We start from the raw sequence: 22180 nt of genomic DNA on the forward strand, positions 1-22180 counted from the left end.
TATGATGTGAAGAATGCCGAAGACTAGGCAGGCTCTTGGAAGAAAGCTGGTAGCCTTGTATGGTAGTAAACCTAGTTGTAGAAGAAAGAATCCTTGGCTTATCACAAATCTTGCATTGGAATCCCAACTGCACTTTATTATCCTTGTTACCTTGATCAATTCATTTAGTGTTAATTGCAAAGTATAGTTATGCGAAGCTCACAATAATAATACCCTAAACAGCTCTGTGGCTGGATTAGGGTAATTACTGATACTGAAATTGACATAAAAGTTTATTCCAGACGTTTTCCTATGGAAAACTGTTAAATAGCGTTAAGGAGAATAAAGTGAGTTAAAATTTTAGAAAACATTCTTAAAACCTGAAAGAGTTTTTTTTCCTCTCTTGATACCTTTGGTAAAGAATTTTTAACCATGTTTTTAACTATAATTATTTTGCTTTCTACAGCTTTAAGTATGCAGTTGAAAGCATCAGAGAGAAGTTAAAGGCAAAGCCTTTGCTTTTACAGGTAAATTGGTTAATAGCATCAGCTTCTTCTCAGTTTCCTCATTAATTTATTTTGTGACAATATACATTTCCAAAGCTATCTCATCATTTTTGAAGAAGTTGCGGTATAAATAGAAATAGCCACAGATTATAGTAATGGTGATAATAGACATTTTGGGGAAAATGGTACAATTAGAAAAGACTTGTCATCAATGTAGTTTTCAGTGAGTGATCATTTAATAATGTTAATCTCACTCTGACTTACAGTTACCAATTGGTGAAGCCAAAACTTTCAAAGGAGTGGTGGATGTAGTAACGAAAGAAAAACTTCTTTGGAATTGCAATTCAAATGATGGAAAAGACTTTGAGAGAAAGCCCCTCTTGGAAATGAATGATCCTGAATTGCTGAAGGAAACAACTGAAGCAAGGAATGCCTTAATTGAACAAGTAAAGTATAATGAATGATAAAATGAACACCAATGTGTGCACCACTTATCTTAAAATATAGTCATACTTTAGCATCTCTCGGGGATTGGTTGCAGGACCTCCTGTGGATACCAAAATCTGCAGATGCTCAAGTCCCTGATATAAAATGATGTAGTATTTGCATATAACCTATTCATGTCTTCCTCTATACTTTAAATCATTTCTAAATTACTTATAATACCTAATACAGTGTAAATGCTATGTGCCATTTTTTGTTTGTCTTTCTCTCCCACTAATCATCTACCTGTCCCCCAAATTATTATTTCAATATTTCTCTTTCATTTGCTTTTCGTTGAGACGGAGTCTTGCTCTGTGGCCTAGGCTGGAGTGCAGTGGCACGATCTCAGCTCACTGCAGCCTCTACCTCCCAGGTTCCAGTGATTCTCCTGCCTCAGCCTCCTGGGTAGCTGGGATTACAGGCACGCACCACCACTCCAAGCTAATTTTTTTATTTTTATTTTTTGGTAGAGATGAGGTTTCATCATGTTGGCCAGGCTGGTCTCGAACCCCTGACCTCAGGTGATCGCCCACCTCAGCCTCCCAAAGTGCTAGGATTACCAGCGTGAGCCACTGCGCCAGGCCTCATTTGGTTTTCTTTAGTTTACCATAAATCCTTAAAGAACTTAGGTTTACATGTTTTGAACTTTACATAAATGAAATGTTACTGTTTGTATTTTATGACATTGCTCAACATTGTTGGAACTTTATCCATGTTGCAAATATGTGTAGTTATAGTCTATTCATTTCAATCTTGTATATTGTTATAATATATGATTTTACCACACTTTATTGGGTATTCTTCTGTGGATGGGCTTTGAGGTTGTTTCTCTTTTTTGCTGTTACAAACAATGTGGCTATGAACATTTTTGTATCTACTTGTGCACATGGGCAATAGTTTCTTTAGGATTAAACTAAGGAGTAGCATTGCTAGGTCAAAGAATATGCATGTCTTTTACTTTACTTTTCACCAGATGTCAAATTATTTAGAAAATTTTAAAACCGTCAATTTTATAGTTGGTATATAGCTCTGGGCCTCATCCACCTTCAAAATTATAATCTTCAAAATAGCAAGATTGTTAATATTTGTAATTTTATATTATATTGTTAGTATATACGGCAATAAATAAAACATACCTTAATTTCTTGAATATTATGGTAGAGAAAAACGTTTGAATAAGAGCCCTTGATTTTTCACTTGTAAATTGAATTGGTCCAAATAAATTTATTCAGCATTAATTTTTTTTTCACTTATCTTTTGTACGTAGTTTTTTTTTTTTAAGTATAGTCATGTACTTCATGATGACATTTTAGTCAACAACAGACCACATGAATGTTGACAGTGCCATAAGATTATAATACTATATTTTTCCTGTACCTTTTCTATGTTGAGATACACAAATACTTACCATTGTGTTACAGTTGCCTACAGTATTCAGTACAGTAACATGCTGTACGGATTTGTAGCCTACGAGTAATAGGCCATAGCCTTGGTGTAAAAGCAGGCTATGCCGTCTAGGTTTATGTAAGTACACTCTATGATGTTGGTAGAATGACGAAATCACCTAACACCACATTTCTCAGAACTTATCCTTGTCACTAACTGATGCCTGACTGTATGTAGTAATCATTGCAACTTTATCATTAACATAATAATTGTTATTTTTGTTATTGAGTTAATGAGGGCCTACTGTGTGCTAGGTTAAGTGCTTTACATATACTTTTTAATTAAACCCTCACAAGAACCTTATATTGTCCCTATTTTACAGATGGGGAAACAGCAGCTCAAATGCTTAAATAAGTTGTCACACAGCTAATAAAGTGGCTGAGCTAGAATCTGAACCCAGGTTAATCTCAGTTTAGAGCTAAAGCTCTTACCCGCTTTGTTATACTGCTTTTTTAATTTGGGGAGCATAGAAGATATAAAAGTGGAATTGACGTTTATTAATAATTCATTCCTCTTTGAGTTTTTTTGTGTTGTTTTAATACAGAAGAGCTATAAGAATAAACTTAAGAAGGATCTTGTAATCTAGTTGAGGAGCCAACACACACTTGCCCATGTCTCATGGTCTTCTAGGATGTGATAGTATGTGACAGAAATCTCAGAAAGAATCTGAGACTGTCAGTAGCTAATAATATGCTAATTATAAGAACTACATAAGTATGTATAAAATTCACAGAATAAGACTACTTCACACCCATTAGGATGCCTACTGTCAAATACAGAAAATAGGTGTTGGCAAAGGTGTGGAGAATTATAACTTTGCGCACTGTTGGTAGGAATGTAAATGTTGCGGCCACTGTGGAAAACAATATGGCGATTCCTCAAAAAATTAAATATGGAGTTACTATATTACCCAACAGTTCCACTTTTTGGGTATATTCTCAAAAGAATTGAAAAGAGTCTCAAAGAGATATTTGCACACACATGTTCTTAGCAGCATTCTTCACAATAGCCAAAAGGTAGAAGCAACCCAAATCCATGGACCCAGAGTAATCAGATTCAGAGACAGAAAGTAGAGTGGCAGTTGCCATGGGCTGGGGAAGGGCAGAGAGAATAGAGTGTTGTTTAATTAATGTGTATGGAGTTTGTTTTGCAAGTTGAAAAGAGTTCTGGAGATTTATTGTGCAATAATGTGAAAGTACTTAACACTACTGAACTGTGCAAGAGTACAGTGGGCTGGGCGTGGTGGCTCAGGCCTGTAATCCCAGCACTTTGGGAGGCTGAGGTGGGCAGATCACGAGGTCAGGAGTTCGAGACCAGCCTGACCAACATGGTGAAACTCTGTCTCTACTAAAAATATAAAAAAATTAGCTGGGCATGGTGGCGCGCGCCTGTAATCCTAGCTACTCAGGAGGCTGAAGCAGGAGAATCGCTTGAACCCAGGAAGCAGAGGTTGCAGTGAGCCGAGATCGCACCATTGCACTCCAGCCTAGGTGACAGAGCCAGACTCCGTATCAAAAAAGAAAGTGCACAATGGTAAACTTTATGTTGTTTATATTTTGCCATAATTTAAAATTTTCCTTTAAATTAGTGGATAAGATTAGTGTGGAATAGAATCAACTTCCAATATTGAAGGTGCACAGTAATAATAGCTTATACTTATTATACACTAGTATATATTCTTAAAGCATAATTTGAATTGATTATTTAATCTTTATAACAGCCTCAAGAAGTAGATACTACTATCATCTTTGTGAGTTACTAAGGCAGAGAGGTGAAATAACTTAACCAAAATTTGAACAAGTGGGTAAGTGGTGGAACCATTTCTAGGTAGTCTGATTCCAGAAGCTGAGCTTAACCATCACATATAGTGCTTTCCAGAAGGATGGTTAGGTACATTTCTGCTATACTTAATCCTGTTAACAGTGTAGTTTTTTTTTTTTTTTTTTTTTTTTTTTACCAAGTTTGAACGTTTTGCTCCCTTGTACTGTTATACGCTTTTGAAGCTGTTTTATTATTTGTCAGCTGAATGATCCCATTTCGTATAGTCGGATGGTTATGAAAAGAATGTGAAATAGACAATTGCATTTTTATTATTGAAATATTGCCTACACCTCCCTTCCCTAACATAAATGTATTTCTTCAGTGCGGGATTACAGCAACATTAATTCTCTTAGTTTGATTGTCTTGGGAGATCTGGTGAACATTCAGAATATTAGAGGAAAACCAGATGAAACTTTTTTATAAACTAAAACCTCCAAATTTATCTAAGAAAGGCCAATCCATTGTATGTGCTATCATTGTAAGTTGCACATTTTCTTTGATTTCTTTTGAGCACACTGATAGCATTTAATTAAGATGCTTTATCAGGCTCTGGCTTTCTGTGAATTTAGGAAACTCTTAATAGTATCTTTAGTTTTCCATTTCTTTTCCTTTCAAAGAAAAACATTTTTCTTTATCTCTTTAGAAGAAGTGAAGAGTTGCTTGGCCTAGGTAAGGTAGCTGTCTTGAAATATTTGAATATTGTCTGTTTATGGTGTTTGGACAAATTAATAGTTAATGAAAGTAAATGCAAGTTATAGAACTCTAAAACCTTTCTTTATAGGTTGCAGATTTGGATGATGAATTTGCTGACTTGGTTTTAGAAGAATTTAGTGAGAATTTTGATTTGTTACCAGCTGAAAAGGTAAATTTTATTATTCAATGGCTTTCGCAAAATTTTACTAATTGGATGTAGTTTGATTTCTCTGCCTTTGATGTGTGTGCATTTTTTTTTAAACTTTGCATATTATTAGAAAGTGGTAAGTTTAAAGTTAGGAGAACATTAAGTTAAAGTCACTACTAATACAATACTTAATGGCAGTGATTTATTACTTTCATATATACTTTACAAAATTAAAAATTGAGTCTGTTTAACTTCTATTGAGTCCGCATCAGTTAACTACTCATTCTCTGTAGTCTTTTCATTCTGATAATTCCTCTAAGGATGTTTAGGGAAATCACAGAAAGTTTATATTAAAATTTACTGTTGTTTCAGGCTACTACAATTACCATTTTTCTGAGAACATTATTTTCTGAAACTTTTTAAATTTTTCATGGAAACTTATTACAGTTCTTTGTTTTTGTCTTTTGACATACAGTAAGCCAGAGAAGAGGCAATTAAAATATTGATAGTAACTGAATTATGACAGATTTCTTGAAGGAAACTCTGTTTTGTTCTGCCAGGGACTTTCCCCATGAATTTGGCAAATTTACTGTTTATTTTTCTTTATGAAACGTAAGAGTTGCCAAGCAAAGTGTTTCTAAGTAATAATCTGTAAAATGAGCCAAAGATGAGCCTAGCAAATTCACTTAGTAGTCATTAAAAGAACTAAAAACACAAGAGCTGAAACATGTTTTTGAGCCACTCATAAGTTAGAATGAAAAAAAGGATTTTTTCTTTTGAATGAAATGTCAATTTTGAAACTTTATTTTTGAGAGTTTAAATGTGATATTTATTGTACCCTATCTTCACATAACATGATTTATGTTTTCAAAGAGCTCACAATCTAAAGTAGAATTGACCCACCAATAATAGCTTGCAAACACACTCAAGCTTTTCTTGTTTTTTGAAATCTTTCTAAAAATTTTCCTACTTGGATTTCTCATTTTTCCCTTGGATTTTGTTTAATATGGATTTAATTTATTTGAAGAAATGGTAACTCAGATTTACATATTTTATTTATGATCAGTTCCTCTGTTAGACTATCAAGGTTAAATCAGAAGTATATTCATTTATTCAAGAAATATTTTTAAGCACCTGTTTTAACCACTTTTCTTGTTGCTGGGGATTTAGCAGTATTTCCAGGGGTAATGCTCATATGGATTTTACATTCTAGCGAATAGGAGACAGATAAACTAATAAATATCTAACATCCAGATAGTGATGAGTGTTAAAAACTAAGCCAACAAAATGATGAAGGTGTGATGAGGAGTGCTGGTTACATGGCTGGTTAGAGAAAACCTCTAATTTTGAGCTTCTGGCCAAGACCAGTACACAAAATAAATGCTCATTTGTATCTCTGCTCTGTAGCTACAGACTGCAATACATAGAGTGACACTAGCTCAGACAGCAGTGCCTGTGCTTTGTGGAAGTGCCCTGAAAAACAAAGGGATACAGCCCTTGTTAGATGCTGTTACTATGTACTTACCTTCACCTGAAGAGCGTAACTATGAATTTCTGTAAGTATGAAATCACATATATTAAAATTCTATAGCTTTGAAGAAACAAGTAGGCAAATACTTTTATGAAAAGTAGTTAAATCACCATTTTTGAATAATAGTGGTGTTATTGCAAATGATGTAATAAGGAACCATAGTAATTTTTGCTTGAACATTTTTCACCTCTTGTAAAAAGAGATGTCTTACACATAGAGCTAAGAGGTATGTCTTTTCACTGTGTAAAAGTGTAAGTGTTGACCCTGCCATCTTAGTCTTAGAAAAGTGATATCCTGGGGATGTTTGTTAAATATTCTATAGTTATATTTATATTGATCTGGATTTCAGGATTTTTCACAAGCTCAAAATATTTTGTGGCTATAAAGAAAGGTCATTGTTTTACTCCTATTGTCACTAAAAGCTTTGTACTTAAGTAACAAGTCCTTTAAAATCTGAGTAAGCAATGTGTAAAATGGCAGAGAAATGGACTTTAATTATCTTAATCCTGACATTAATAACTTTTCATATCTCTAAATTGGAGAGGCATGATGGTGAAGAGCACAGGCTTTGTACTATTGGATTTAAATCCTAGCTTTTCCAAGTTCCTTAACATCTCATCTATAAAATGCAAAGAATAGGACCTATCTCATGGTGTTCTTATAAGAATTAAATGATTAGTAAAGCACAAAGAACAGTGCCTGGTATAGTAAGCTCTATATTAGTATGTATTAAAGTTAAAAATTGGAGGGAATGGGAATAAGATTGGAGAAGTTCTGTCATAGAAGTGTTTAAACTACTTTAAGTCAGGAATTCCTTTGAAACTAATGAAAATATGGAGCTCTCCTTAGATGCGCAAAATTTGGCAATTGCAGGAGAACTCAATTCTAAAACTTACCAGTGATTACCAGTTTAAGAACATCATTCTGTTAAGAGTGTTGGTTATGTGAACAATTTCAAGTTTATAGTATAGATTTTTATGGTTATGTAATGAACAGAAAGTGGAAGGAGAGCGTAAAAGCAATAATTGGAAAGTACCTATTTATTTACGCTGTGCAGATTTCTTGATAAGTGGTGTGATATTCCCAGGTATAGCCTTCATGGAGAGAGCTCTTGGCAATGAAATTATTCACAAATAGAAGTAATATTTGGAAGAGAATCCGTTATTTTTAGTTTTGAGGAATTAATGGTAAGATCTCCATTGAGTAATTTAGTCAGTGGAAGAAGAGAGTTACTTAACAAAGACATTATTTAGTGGCTCTAAGTAGCTCTACTAGAAGATAAAATAGATCTTTGGGGACATTAAGGTTAAGTTTCTGCAGTTATGGGAAGTGTATTTTATAGGCCTTTTTGGAATGTTTATTTTATAGGCAGTGGTATAAGGATGACTTATGTGCATTGGCATTTAAAGTTCTCCATGACAAGCAGCGAGGACCACTGGTTTTTATGCGCATTTACTCAGGCACTATAAAACCCCAGTTGGCCATTCATAATATTAATGGAAACTGCACGTAAGTAGAAGCTTAGATTATTTTATAAAACTGTATGCACTTCTTTAAAAATACTTTTACTAACATAAAATCGTGATTTTACAGGGAGAGAATAAGTCGTCTGCTTTTGCCGTTTGCTGACCAACATGTAGAAATCCCTTCATTGACTGCTGGTAACATTGCTTTGACTGTTGGGCTTAAACATGTAAGTGACCAAATGATTTCTCTAGGAAATAACAGCTTAAATGTTTAATTACAAGTAAGCAACTTGTAATATCAAAAACCCATAAACAATCCAAATGTCCATCAATAGTAGAATAAAGAATATTGTGGCATATTTGTCAACATAGCTGAATCTCATACATTTACTAGGAAGAAAAGTAAATTACGGAACACCACAGACAGGATGGATTGTATTCATATAAAGTTCAAATCCAAGTAAAATAACATACTGTTTATGGATATATATGTATATACATATATGTGTGTTTTAAGTTTATATAAAATATTGTTTTGTTCCCATTGGGTTTATTCCTATCTTGAGCATTGCAAAAAATTTAACCTAGACTTATAACTGATCAGGTTATAATGTTTTGTTAGTAAAGCCTCCATGAGAGCAAGGATTTTTGTCTTTTTTGTTCAATGCTCTACAGTCCATAGATCAGTGCTTGCATATAGTAGACACTCCATAGATAATTGTAGGATGAATCGATGAAAATACTTGATGTTGTATTTATTTTTCATGGGTTAAAACTAAGGATATTTCATTTATATGGATTAAATCAAATATTTTCTCATTGACCTTTATGTAGTAAACATTGTTATTTTAAACATTTTAACTCTTCATGACTAGTTTCAAGTTTGAAGATCCTTCAGTAGAAAATTCCTATAGGCTGGTTACTGGACTTCTGGCATTGGAATGTCCCCTCTATCTCCCTGAAGGCAGGAGCTCCTTGTATGTATTTGAAGAAGCTCTACAAATACATTCGGACTATTGCTTCAGTAGGATTGTTTTTACAGAGAAGGAAACTGGCACAGAACTTCACAATATAAAAGTTTAAAAGTGAAATTACAGTTTTTAAAAGATAATTGGGCTCTACATGGAAGCCAGAAATCTGCACAGTTAAGGGTATTCTGGTTAATTATATATTTTAGTTAATAGGAGATTTTCTATAAAAAAGGAATAAATTCTTATGGGTGGTAGAACACTCTAATGGACTTCTCCCTAACCTGTCTTGTCATGATTGAAAATTTAGGAAGGTACATTTGTTTTGCCAAATGATTTTGGATGTGTATGTGTGTGTGTTTTATTGTTTGTTAGAATTTATTACAATAGTATTTTGGATAGAATTCTTATGCAAGTTAAATTAGCTTTACTTATGCAAAGTTATTAATGAGCTTTTTGAATTTTATTTCTCTTTTAAGTTCTGATGAAAAGAAAGGGCCACAAACAAGTTTTCTTATATTGTGGTTCTTGGTGGAAGATGAGCGCTTGCTAAATGCCACTTTTATTCCAAGTCATCTTGTTTGCTTGCAGACTGCCACTGGAGACACCATTGTCTCATCCAAGTCCAGTGCATTAGCTGCAGCTCGTAGAGCCGAACGGGAGGGAGAAAAGCAGCACAGACAAAACAATGAAGCAGAGAGACTTTTATTGGCTGGAGTGGAGATTCCAGAACCTGTTTTCTTCTGTACCATAGAACCCCCATCACTGTCTAAGCAGCCAGGTATAAATGGTCTTAGTGTGTCAACTAATTAGTGTGCTGATAATTTATATAACATAGTTGCAATATACTCTCAAGAGATTTCTTATGTGATTGAGGTAAATTTTATCTGAATATATTGGTAAACATTTCTTGTGGTTGATCTTATTTTTTATTTAAGATGTTTTGATTTTTACAAATGCCTTCATTTTTTTCTCTTCTTATTTCTTGGCCATTCTTCTCATATTATATTCTTCCTTACTCTTGTAGTGCTATCTATGGGATTCTAAGTAATTGGCCTTAGAACTGCCCTTCTAGTATATTAGATTAGACAGTAACTGATTCATAACCAATTCAGTTTGTCATCATCATGTATAAAAATGCTGTTTTACCTTGTTTTCTACCTCAACCTCTAGAACTCAATGAAGATATATATACTGTGGATAATCTTGTTTGACCTTTTGTTAGTTACTTTGTTCTTTAGCATTTTAGTTCAGATTTTTTTCAGTGGCTTCTCATTACTTCTAGCACACACCCAAACTCTTTAGTGTGGTATGTAAAACCCATGATTCCAATTATAATTTCCAATTAGATTTGGTTACATATAGCAGAAAACCCCCAAATAACAATTGCTTTAATAGGACAAAAATTTATTTCTCTCTGTCTCCTAACAGAAGCCTTGAATTGGTAGTCAGGGATTAGAGTGGCTCCACAATGTTATCAGGGATCCAGGCTCTAATCTTTTTGTCCTGCCTGAGTGCATAGCTCCTGGAGCCTTGGGCATCACCTTGGAGTTCCTGACAACAGAAAGGAGTAAAGGGAAGGAAGAAGATATACCCCTTTTCTCTTAAGATTTCTTCTATGTCATTGGCCAGCACTGAGACATATGGCAGCCTGTTGCAAGGAAGTCTGGTAAAAGCAGCCTTTTAAGTAGGCAGCAGCAGAGTAGAGTGGAAGGCTGCTAGTAGTCTCTGCCACAGGCTTCTTGCCTGGCTTCATTTCTTGAAACTTCCGCCTTCATTTTGACCCTCTTCTTTAACCCAAATTAGAATAAAACTGTAGTACCTAGCCACATCTTATGCTCCCACAGTAAAATAATTGTGATTTCTTGAAGGTACCGCGCTCTTTTTTGCATCGCTATTTCTTTTCTTCTGTTCTCTCTTGCATTATAATAGTAGCCCATGAACTTAACCTGCCTGGAAAATGTTTACCCTTTCTTTAAGTCTCACCTCAAGCATCACACTTTATGAGGCTCTCACTGAATTCCTATCTTAGACTGTTTGTTTAAGGACAGACCTTCTGGTTCTAGAAGTGGCATTAGAAGCCCTCTTTCCTTTGAAAACAAGTTGGACTCACAGATTATGGGAGAACAAAAGCAATCTCTATTGCCTCCCCTTGTCTTCCTGAGGACCCTGTAGGGAGAAAGAAGGAAGATCCCTAGCCCAGTAGAGGTTACAGTTGCTCACCTCCCCAGATGGAGTTCACATGAAAGAAATCTGAGTATAGATGTAAGACAGCCCCCAGTACTGAAGGAAACTGAAACTGAGCCTTTTTGTGTCCACTTGCTGAAGGAATAGCATTTAAGTTAAAATGGGCCTAACAGCAATTTTTCAGTTACTTTAAATGCCCTGAGGACAGTTAGGTATAGTTTTTATTCTAGTGGAAAAGGATCAGGTGATGATGCATCTGGCTGCCTAAGTATATCAAAGTTAACCAAGCTGGTTGTATCAGGAGTGGCCAGGCACTTAAGAGCAGGGGCTGCCCAAACAAAATAACCCATGGATTCTTTGAAATATATTTGAGAGTCATTTTATATTTCAGATGCAGCATGAGCACCTAAATTCAAATTGTGGGCTTGCAGTTAAATTGCACCAGCCAGTTTTGCATCTAAGAACTCAAGCCTTTAACTACTTTAGGAGAAAAAGTTTGGTATCCAAAGTCTCATTAATGGGCATTAGCTCAGGGGTCCTAAGCCCCCAAGAGGAAGGGATTTACCAAAGCTCCCTTACTTAGACTTCTTTCAAGCAGATCTACATGTTTCTTTTTTGTGCTTTTATTGTACTTACCCCATGGTCCAGTTATAACCCTCGATACCTGTTACAATGCTAACATCACAAATATTTTAAAATGAATTTATTTTACAGTAAAAGTTATTTTTATTCCAAAAGTCACTTAGTGTCATACGCATGTACTCTGTTTGAGTATCTGTATGTGCTTAAAATATTATCTACAATAATGCCTCTTAACTTTGAACGTGCATACACATCTCTTGGGATTCTTGTTAAAATGTAGACTCTGACTCAGTAGGTCCAGAACCTAAGATTCTGCATTTCTCTCAGACTCCAGGCATTACCAGTGTTGCTGGTCCTTGGAGCCCACTTTGGGATGTCAAGGGTCTAGAACAGTATTGTCCAGTAGAAATATAATGTGACCTACATATGTAATATAAAATTTTCTTATAGCCACATCAAACAAACTGGTGAAATAAATTTTCATAATATATCAAAATATTATTTCAATATATAATCAATATTAAAATTACTAATATTTACAATATTAAGTTATTAATATTACTGAGATATTTTACATTCTTTTTTTCACAGTAAGTCTCGGAAACCTGGTGTTTATTTTACATTTAGAGCATCTGGCAGTTCATAACATTAATATCCCCAAATGGCTAGTGGTTACCATTTGGATAGTGTGGGTCTAAAAGGCCTGCTTTGTATACCTAAGATACTTTGAATGTGTGACTGATAAGGTTAGCTCATTAATCCAGTGCTCAGCTCTTTTCTTTAGCTACACTTTGTCTGTGGAACTTCTAACATATTTCTTTTATAAATAGAGGGAGAGTATACTTATCAGTTAATTGAGTGTATTAAAATATCACTTTAGATGGCATACTTAATGCCATCTAAAATATACATTATTTTCTCAGTGGTTGTGATAATTCATCATAGAGTTATACTAGTACCTGTTTATTCATGATGTAATTTTAGTCTCCTTTTGGCACTTCATTATTGCCAGTTTTTCTGAAGGCATTTTACTTTTTTGTCAGCTCCTAAATTGATATTTGGAAAATAAAATCAGATGATGTTACTGTTCCTCTTAAAACCTTTCAGTGGCTTCGCAGTGCAAACCCAAACTTTTCACCATGGCCTACAAGACCTTACATGATATGATCCCTGCCACACATCTCCTTCCTCATCTGATGCTATTCTTCCTTTGGCCCACTGATCTCTAGCTGCTAGTCTTCTTGCTCTTTTTCCCAACAGCAGATTGTTCCTTCTATAGCCGTTCCCTCTATCTGGGATTCCTTTTCTTCAGGATTTTGCTTATAGTTTGTTCATTTCTGTCTTTACTTAAGTCATCCTGGAGAGGCCTTCCTAGACCACTCAATCTCAACTAGCCTCCCATTATTATTATTATATCAGCTTGTTTTTGTCTCTGCAGTATGTATGGCTGTTTGAAATTGTCTTTTTTTTTTTTTTCTTTTTTTGTAAAGACGGGGTTTCGCCATGTTGCCCAGGCTGGTCGCGAACTCCTGGGCTCAAGCGATCATTCTGTCTTGGCTTCCCAAAGTGCTGGGATTACAGACGTCAGTCACCACACCTGGTCGAAATTTCTTTTTCAAAATTTGTTTGCTTATCCATCTGTTTTACCCACTAGAACATATAATAAATTATTTAAAAAATGAAATGTAAAGATAACAGTTGTTTATCCCATAGATTTGGAACATGCGTTGAAATGTCTTCAGCGTGAAGATCCCAGTTTGAAAGTGAGGCTAGATCCTGACTCTGGACAAGTAGGTATATTATTACTAAACTCCAGAAGCCTTTCTATAAGAGTGTGTGTGTGTGTGTGTGGGGGGGGGTGTGTGTGTGTGTGTGTGTGTGTGTGTGTGTGTGTGTGTGTGTCTGTCTGTCTGTCTAAAACATTAAGTCTGTGCCCTGAAAGAAAAACCTTTCTTTTTTTCAAGCTAAATAAGCAAATTTTCCTTATATAATTACACTTCACATTTATAAACTATTTCCCAACATTTTTTACCCTTCCTGAAGACAGCTTTTTGTGAAATTTTGAAATAAGGTTTAATCAAGACAAAGCCTTGAGCCTTTTATGCTAAGGCTTATAAAAGAAGCATACTAGAAGGAGGATTGGAAGGTGCTTTTGAAGACAGTAAAACACCTAAAATGGGAGAGAAGTGATAGACTACAATATAACACTGTGAGAGGAAGTGGAGTTTTAAAGTAGGTGCAGAACTGTGCTGTATAATATAGCACAGTAGAACAGATGTTTTGATTCATCAAGAAATAATTAAATTACATTCTGCATCCTCTTTTTAGGAGGACAGGGTAATGTTTACATAAGATTTTAGAAGGAGTTTCTTAAAAAGGTTATAAATTTATCTTTAAAAAGGATAAACTGATTTAGTTAACCTGGAAAAGCATGGAGTACTTTGTTTTCCCAAAATGCCAGCCAAATGAGGTAGTAATTTAGTTTAATTGATACTGAAGAGTATGATAACAGTAATTAAAACAGAAATGTTTTATTTTAAAAAAACCTATTATTTAAATAATCGAAATGTAATCCCAGCACTTTGGGAGGATTGCTTGAGCCCAGGAGTTCAAGACCAGCCTGGGCAACATAAGGAAACCCTGTCTCTACAAAAAAAAAAAAAAAAAAAATTAAAAATTAGCCAGGCGTGATGGCATACACCTGTGGTCCCAGCGACTCAGGATGCTGAGGTGGGAAGGTTGCTTAAACCTGGGAGGTCAAGGCCACAGTGAGCTGTGATCATACCACTGCACTCTTAGTCTGGGTGACAGAGCAAGACCCTGTCTTGAAAAAAATAAATAATGAAATAAAATAAAAACTGGCACTACGTTTAAAAAAAAAAAAGCAAATAATACACAAATCTACCAAGTAAAGAATTAAGTCCCTTTCTCTGTTCCTGCATCTCATTCTGCAGAATAACCACTGAAAACTTGGTGAATAGCCTTTCACACTTTTTACCCAAACATATGTTCTTCTGCTGTGCTGTTATGCAGCAGCATAATATAGTTTTGCAAGTATATATGTATAGATACCTATAAACAAGTCATTTTATTTGTATTATTTTACAACTATTTTCCCCAAATAGTTCACTTTTTAACTTAAAGTATAGCAGTCCTATACCAAGTGATTTTTTTTTTAAATTTGTGATTACAGTTTTATTACAGCAAAAGGATTTAAATTAGGATCAGCCAAAGAGACACTTAGAGCAAAATCTGGGAGGGTTTTAAACATTTACAATGCTTCCTTTATCCTCAGGGACATGTTACCCTCTTGGCAGAGTACTGCCAACCAGGGAAGCTCACCCGAGCCTTTGGTGGCCAGAATTATTATTGGGGCTTGATCATACTGTCCATGTAGTTGACCTTTAGTCTCCAGTCCCTTCCATAGATTCAAGCTAATAAGCTAATACCTTTAGTCTTCATTGGTTCAAAAAAGATAAAAGTCAGTTTCTCCCTCATATGAAGGTTCAAGCTAGTCTGAAGGTTTTGACTGCTTACAAAGCTGTAAAGTGCCCTGGATGATTGGGAAATGCCCATGTTGTTGGGAAAGGTTTTTTAGAAAGGTTATTCCCCCCATTTACAAGGTATAGCCCTCATTCTGATGTGTCATGACAGTTGCCTACATTTTCGTTAAGAAAGGGGCTTTGGCCGGGTGCGGTGGCTCACGCCTGTAATCCCACCTCTTTGGGAGGCCGAGGCGGGTGGATTACCTGAGGTCAGGAGTTCGAGACCAGCCTGACCAACATGGAGAAACCCCATCTCTACTAAAAATACAAAATTAGCCAGGTGTGGTGGCACATGCCTGTAATCCCAGCTGCTTGGGAGGGTGAGGCAGGAGAATCATTCGAACCTGGGAGGTGGAGGTTGCGGTGAGCCGAGATCATGCCATTGCACTCCAGCCTGGGCAACAAGAGCGAAACTCCATCTCAAAAAAAAATAAATAAATAAAAAATAAAAGGGGCTTTACCCTCCTCTTATAGGCACCACCCAGAAGCTGTCCACATCAATTATATTCATCTTCCATTGGCCAGAAATTTGGCTTTGCGGTTGGGAAGTGTTGGTATCTAGCTAAGTGTTGGCATCATTAGTCTTAGCCAGATTCTACTTGCCCAGCAGATAATTCAGCTATCAAAGAAGGAGGAGAGAATGGCCAGGTAATTCATTGTTTATTGATTCATTATTCCAGTCAGAAAAGTCAAAAGCAATGTTTTGATGTAAGAGCCCCCGGCCAAAAAGAATTACAAAGGAAACTGTAATTAATCAAAAATAAGTACGTATTAACATCATACTTTTATATAGTATTCTGCAATAAATATAATTTACCCGTAATCTTTTATTTCATTCCTCTGGTAACCAGACTGTTCTGTGTGGTATGGGGGAGTTACATATAGAGATTATTCATGATCGAATCAAGAGGGAATATGGACTGGAGACCTATCTCGGGCCTCTCCAGGTGGCATATCGAGAGACCATCCTAAACTCAGTTCGTGCCACAGGTAAAAAGTAAAACATTTAGGATTTGATTTTTCTCTCTTTCTGTCTTTCTTTCTCTATTTAGTTGCTGAAAGCAGTGTTCACAGTCACTAATGTCTTCTATCAGAGGAGACAGTTTTTATGTATGTGGGGTTTTTTTGTTTTTTTAGGATTTTGTTTTGAATACAGAAAGCCCTATTTCATCATCAGCCATAACATGTCCTGGATGACCACTCATCAACCAAGTGTCCTTTTCAGTGGTCATGGAATAGAGTAAGCCACTGAAGTCGATGGCTTGTCCCAGTCCTCACTATCAGAACTAGTCTAAGAATTTGAAGTCAATGTGTTATTTTTACTCTATAAAGTAAAAGTAGAAAGTCAGTTTCAGTACTTACTGAATATGATTATTCTATGCTGATAGTAATCTTGAGAAACTATAGTTTTTATACTTCTATTCCCAAATGTAAAAACTCACAATTTTTCTACATATGATTTTAATTTGGTTCCCTTAAGCCAAAAAACATGACAACAATTATTGCTACTCACCCCCAAGAAGAAAATGTGGAAAGGTTTGTGGGAAATTGTTTAAAAAAAAAAAAAAAAGACGTTTAGGATAACCAGGTACTTTCAAGTTCCTCATTAGTTTGTGAGAAGTCCTGATGGTTACATTTCACTGAAACTTGAAAAATTAAGCAGAATACAGGAGCAAATAGCATGAGGCATTCTCTTTCTGGACTGTTTATCTGGAAAAACTAAAAATGCTAGAGAACTCAAAATAACAACTTTTAATGTCTGAGCTGACTAGAATGTAATAGAATTTTCCAGAAGTCAAAAAGGAAGCAGGAGTAGTAATCTGGGAAAATAAGTCAGCACTATAGGCTGTAGTTATTCTGGAAGAATCTGTAATTGTCTCTAACCTAGTGCTTGAGAGCCATATCCTCATGGAAAGAATTAACTAGGAAAAGTCCTTTCCACAAAAGCAGAGGGCAAGGAAACTTGCTTGTCTGGCTGTATGGTAAGGGAACAAGATTTCTGAGAATTTGTAATCATAGGCTTCTGATACAGGTCTTTAGCCTAAGTTCATAGAACCAGTGTGCCCTGAAAAACTCCAGACCAAGAAGAACTTAGTTCTTTAGTGTAAAGTGCTCATGGCTTGGTAGTATCCCAAGGAACCTGGAAAAAAGGGCTTCTCCAAAGATATCATCAACCCAGGCCTCAAATGCCACACATGGCCAGGCCTGGTGGCTCACGCCTGTAATCCCAGCACTTTGGGAAGCTGAGGTGGGCAGATCACGAAGTCTGGAGTTCGAGACCAGCCTGGCCAATATGGTGACCCTGTTTCTACTAAAAATACAAAAACTAGCTGGGAATGGTGGTGAGTGCCTATAATCCCAGCTACTCAGGAGGATGAGGCAGGAGAATTGCTTGAATCCCAGAGGCGAAGTTGCAGTGAGCTGAGATTGTGCCATTACACTCCAACCCAGGCAACAGAGTGAGACTCCATCTCAAAAAAAAAAAAAAAAAAAAAAAAAGAAACCCCCACACATAAAAGAATATTAACTCATAATAAAATTAAATCAGAAAACCATGAGAAAAAGCACAATGAGCAAAAAGGCAATAGAAACAATAGGTAGTCATACCAGCAAAGGCTTCAGTTATTGGAATTATGAGATGTAGAATATAAAATACTATCTTTGAAGAAATAAGAGAGGGGATAGAAAGTACAGTTGACCCTTGAACAACATGGGTTTAAAGTATGTATGCAGGTACACTTACACGTGGATTATTGTCGTGCCTTTGCCATCCCTCAGACAGCAAGCCAAATCCCTCCTTTTCTTACTCCTCAGGCTATTAAGTGCAAAGATGACGAGGATAAAGACCTTTATGATGTTCTACTTTTACTTAATAAATAGTAAATATATTTTCTCTTATGATTTTCTTGGTAACTTTTTTTTCTAGTTTATTGTAAAAATACAATATAAAATACATATAACGTGTTAATTGACTTTATTTGTTGGTAAGTCTTCCTGTTAACAGTATTCTATAGTAAAGTTTCGGAGGAGTCAAAATTTATGCATGTATTTTTTACTGCATGGGGGTTTAGCACGCCTAGCCCCCACATTATTCAAGGGCCACTTGTGTTAGTAAGGAACAAGAAACTATCAAAAATAGGTGCGATGGGCATGATCTCACATATGTGGAACTTTTAAAAGTCTAACTTGTAGAAGAGTAGAATGATGGCTACCAGAGGCTGAGGATTGGAAAGCTGGGGAAAGGAGAGATGTTGATGAAGTGGGGTGTGGAGTTTCAGCTGGACAGGAGAAATAGGTTCTCATGATCTGTTACACAGCACAGTGACTGTAGTTAATAATTTATATTTTAAATCTCAGTACAAAGAAATAAGTTTTTTGACATGATAGATATGTTAATTTGCCTGATTTTTATCATTCCACGATGTATACATGTATTGAAACATCACATACCCCATAAATGTATACAATTATTGTTAATTAAAAATGAAATAAAACATAAAAAAGGATAATGGAATATCATGCTATGTGTGAGAGAGGAAATGGTCAAAAAATGATGGTGAGGGGGTATATAAGGACACAGGAACCAGCTTGAAGAGACTCTGCTGGCCAAATCTGGATTAATTTGAATACCAAGTATAGACCATTGGGAAAAAATAGTTTCTAAGTTCATACTTATAATAATACATAGGTAAATAGGGAAGAAGAGGGAGGGGTCTTCCTCATAGTGGAATGCCAAGTGCTGACTGTTAGATGTTGGGGAGTAGGGCTGGAGTCGGAAAATAGTGCAGACGACTCTCCCAAACACGTGGAACAAAAAAGTTGCCGTATACATATGGCATAACAAATTCAAAATGAAGCAGAAGTAAACTATTGCTTAGAAATACATGCATATGTGATATAACACTAAAGAAAATAATGAGGATAACATATGATAGTGGTTGCTTCAGAAGGCATCTAAATATTGGTAATACTCTCTTTAGTAGTTTTAGGTTTCATGAATGCTCATTTTTAGCTTGTATATAAATATATATATACTCATATACAAACATGTATATATTGAGACAATGTCTTGCTCTGTTGAGCAGGCTGGCATACAATGGCAAGATCTTAGCTGACTGTAGCCTTGAACTCCTGGGCTCCAGCAATCCTCCTGCCTCAGTCTCCCAAGTAGCTAGGACTACAGGTGTGCACTACCATACTCAGCTAATTTTTATTATTTTTTACAGAGACAGAGTCTTGCTATATTGCCCAGGCTAGTCTCAAATTCCTGGCCTCAAGTAATCCTCCCACTTTGGCTTCCCAAAGTGCTGGGTGGGATTACAGGTGTGAGCCACCACATCCAGCCTGTATAATTTTAAATAGAAAATGTTTCACAGTATAAAACGTGAGCATAAAAAGGAATTATGAAGAATTATAGACTATAATTCTTAGTTTTGAATTTGGGCCATGAATCACTGCATTACATGGTCCCTCACATAAATATGGCATAGTTTTGTTTTAGTAAAATATTGGAGATTCGTAACAGACATAGTAAAATATTGGAGATTGTTGGTTTTTAGCAAATAAGAGATGCTGTTTTCAATCTTACCAAAAACACTTTACTGGTTTTTTGGGAAAGAAATAGTAAACAGTAAGTGCATAAAATATTGCTGGAAAAATACACAATATAAAACATTTTGTGGGTTGTCAGGATTTAAAGTCGTTTAATTTTCATTAGCTTACCTTTTATATTTGTAAAGGTTTTATCATTTAATATATTTTTTTAATATAAAAGTTTGTAACTAAGAGGATTTCAATCACCTACAAGACATTTTGAAAAGTTTAAAAGTATAATCTTCGTAACATGTGCCTCAACATATCTTAATGTTAAAACAATAGGTGATACAGAGCAGGTTTTTAACATTGATCAACATAGAATCAGATGCTTTGTTGGTAGAGCTCTTTACTCTGATTTTTATACTGTATTTAGTGCCATTGTTAATATTCTCTCCCACTTTATCTTGTATGAGACCCTGAGCTTGTTGATGATAATTTTGCTTTTTATAGTACCTTGATACCTTTCCAGAATTAATCTCTGAGGTGCCATATTCAATTTGTTTACAGATACCTTAGATAGAACTTTAGGAGACAAAAGGCATCTTGTGACTGTAGAAGTGGAAGCAAGGCCAATTGAAACATCATCTGTTATGCCTGTGATTGAGTATGCTGAAAGTATCAATGAAGGCCTTTTGAAGGTCTCCCAAGAGGCCATTGAAAATGGAATTCACAGCGCATGTCTCCAAGGTAAGACACTCAAATGAGAGTAAGCATTAGTATCACACTCAACCATTTAATCACTCCTTATATTACAGATTATTTCAGTCTTTTTCCTAACTTTGTTAGTGTTTTCTCCCTATTCCTTTGCACTTCTCAGTTACTTCTCACTTCACATCTAGCAGAGTATGATACAATTTTTTTCCCTTGTCTAGGACCATTGCTTGGATCCCCAATTCAGGATGTAGCAATTACTTTACATTCCCTGACAATTCATCCTGGCACCTCCACAACTATGATTTCTGCCTGTGTCTCAAGATGCGTGCAAAAGGTATAGAACTATCCTAATCCTTATGGCTTTAAGGTGACTCTTCTGAGTATAGTACCACTGATCTTGCAGACAGCTGTGTTTACAGAGCCTTATCTTGTGTCTTTGCTTCCTTAGCCTTGTGGTCAACAAGAGTTCTTATCATGGAGAATCTCTGATTTCTTAATCACCAGGTTTTTATTTCAAAGAGGATCTTAGAAATTACTATGTAACATGGATTGCTATTGGAATATACTCTGATAAAGAGGCAAGCTTCCTTAAGTGACATTTCTGCTTTCCCCATCCCTGACAGACAGCTATTAGAGGCAAGCATGGTAGGTTTGAGTAGAAGTCAGATTTGAGGTTAGCTTGGCCCAAAATGGACTGTAATCTAAAGAACACTGAAGATCCAATATTGGTTCCAGTTTTGGAGATTGTTATTCAAATAAGATTGCTTTAGTGCTTGCTTCAGCAGCACATATACTAAAATTGGAACGATACAGAGAAGATTAGCATGGCCCTGCACAAGGATGACATGCAAATTCTTATAGAGTTCCATATATTTCTCTACTTATATTAAATTATAAAGATTGCTTTAATCAAGGACCATTGAAACCAGTTAAGTCCCACTGAATAACAGATTCAGGCTAAGCACCTTCTCTTCTCAAAGCATCAAGCAATGTGGTCTTCTTGGTGTGGTTATCTGGGGAGTTTGTCCTTAAGTGTCGTGGACCCTCCGCTTCCTGCCTCATTAACCTACCAGAACTGGATTAACTCTGAGGAGTGTGGTATGCTGAATGCTGATTCCATGCATTCTTCTCAGCATTGAACTACCCTAATTTTTTAGGTGATTGCTTTTGCATTATTTATACTTGGTTTTATAGCCATTTTTTAATACTTGGACTGTGTTTGAGACCCAATTTTCTGTAGTTTTATTTGAATCCGAAATTACAAAGTTAAAGTATTCCAAACCCCTACCTAAGAAAGCCAAACTTGATATCTCTTCGACATGAGTTTAAATTTATACTTCTTAAAAAGCTTTTTGATTAAAAACAAAGCTTTGAAAAAAGTTTAAATATTGTTCACCTAAGAGTATGTTGGAAATGTTACCTGCAAAGTAGTTATGACGATATTGTTGAGAAAATTCACCCTCAAGTAATTTTAAAAATTTTTTTTTTTTTTTAAGAGACAAGGTCTCACTATGTTGCCCAGGCTGGTCTTGAACTCCTGGGCTCAAGCAGTCTGCCGACCTCGGCCTCCCAAAC

General features: G+C 35.7%; 1 protein-coding gene and 1 non-coding gene across 4 annotated transcripts in view; both read left to right on the plus strand.

The window, feature by feature from the left end:
* Nucleotides 1-22180, plus strand: part of GFM2 (GTP dependent ribosome recycling factor mitochondrial 2) — a 63532-nt gene that overhangs the window by 21302 nt on the left and 20050 nt on the right. For 2 of the 3 annotated variants that reach the window (XR_010131747.1, XM_031003286.3), the window contains exons 9-19: nt 446-506; nt 752-931; nt 5017-5097; nt 6484-6632; nt 7976-8116; nt 8201-8300; nt 9633-9822; nt 13524-13600; nt 16207-16345; nt 20459-20638; nt 20824-20939. Coding sequence is in view for 2 of the 3 variants with exons in the window: in XM_031003286.3 (XP_030859146.3) it covers nt 446-506; nt 752-931; nt 5017-5097; nt 6484-6632; nt 7976-8116; nt 8201-8300; nt 9633-9822; nt 13524-13600; nt 16207-16345; nt 20459-20638; nt 20824-20939 (1414 nt within the window). In the remaining variant the exon portion in view is untranslated. Of the gene's footprint in view, nt 1-445; nt 507-751; nt 932-5016; nt 5098-6483; nt 6633-7975; nt 8117-8200; nt 8301-9632; nt 9823-13523; nt 13605-16206; nt 16346-20458; nt 20639-20823; nt 20940-22180 lie in introns of all 3 variants that reach the window. The other variant, XM_055367823.2, reaches the window with a different exon arrangement.
* LOC115931381 (U6 spliceosomal RNA) lies at nt 21375-21480 on the plus strand. Its single transcript, XR_004067881.1, has one exon. It is a non-coding gene; the product is annotated as a U6 spliceosomal RNA (small nuclear RNA).

The sequence above is a fragment of the Gorilla gorilla genome, chromosome 19, assembly GCF_029281585.2.
Source record: "Gorilla gorilla gorilla isolate KB3781 chromosome 19, NHGRI_mGorGor1-v2.1_pri, whole genome shotgun sequence".
Classification (NCBI taxonomy): domain Eukaryota; kingdom Metazoa; phylum Chordata; class Mammalia; order Primates; family Hominidae; genus Gorilla; species Gorilla gorilla.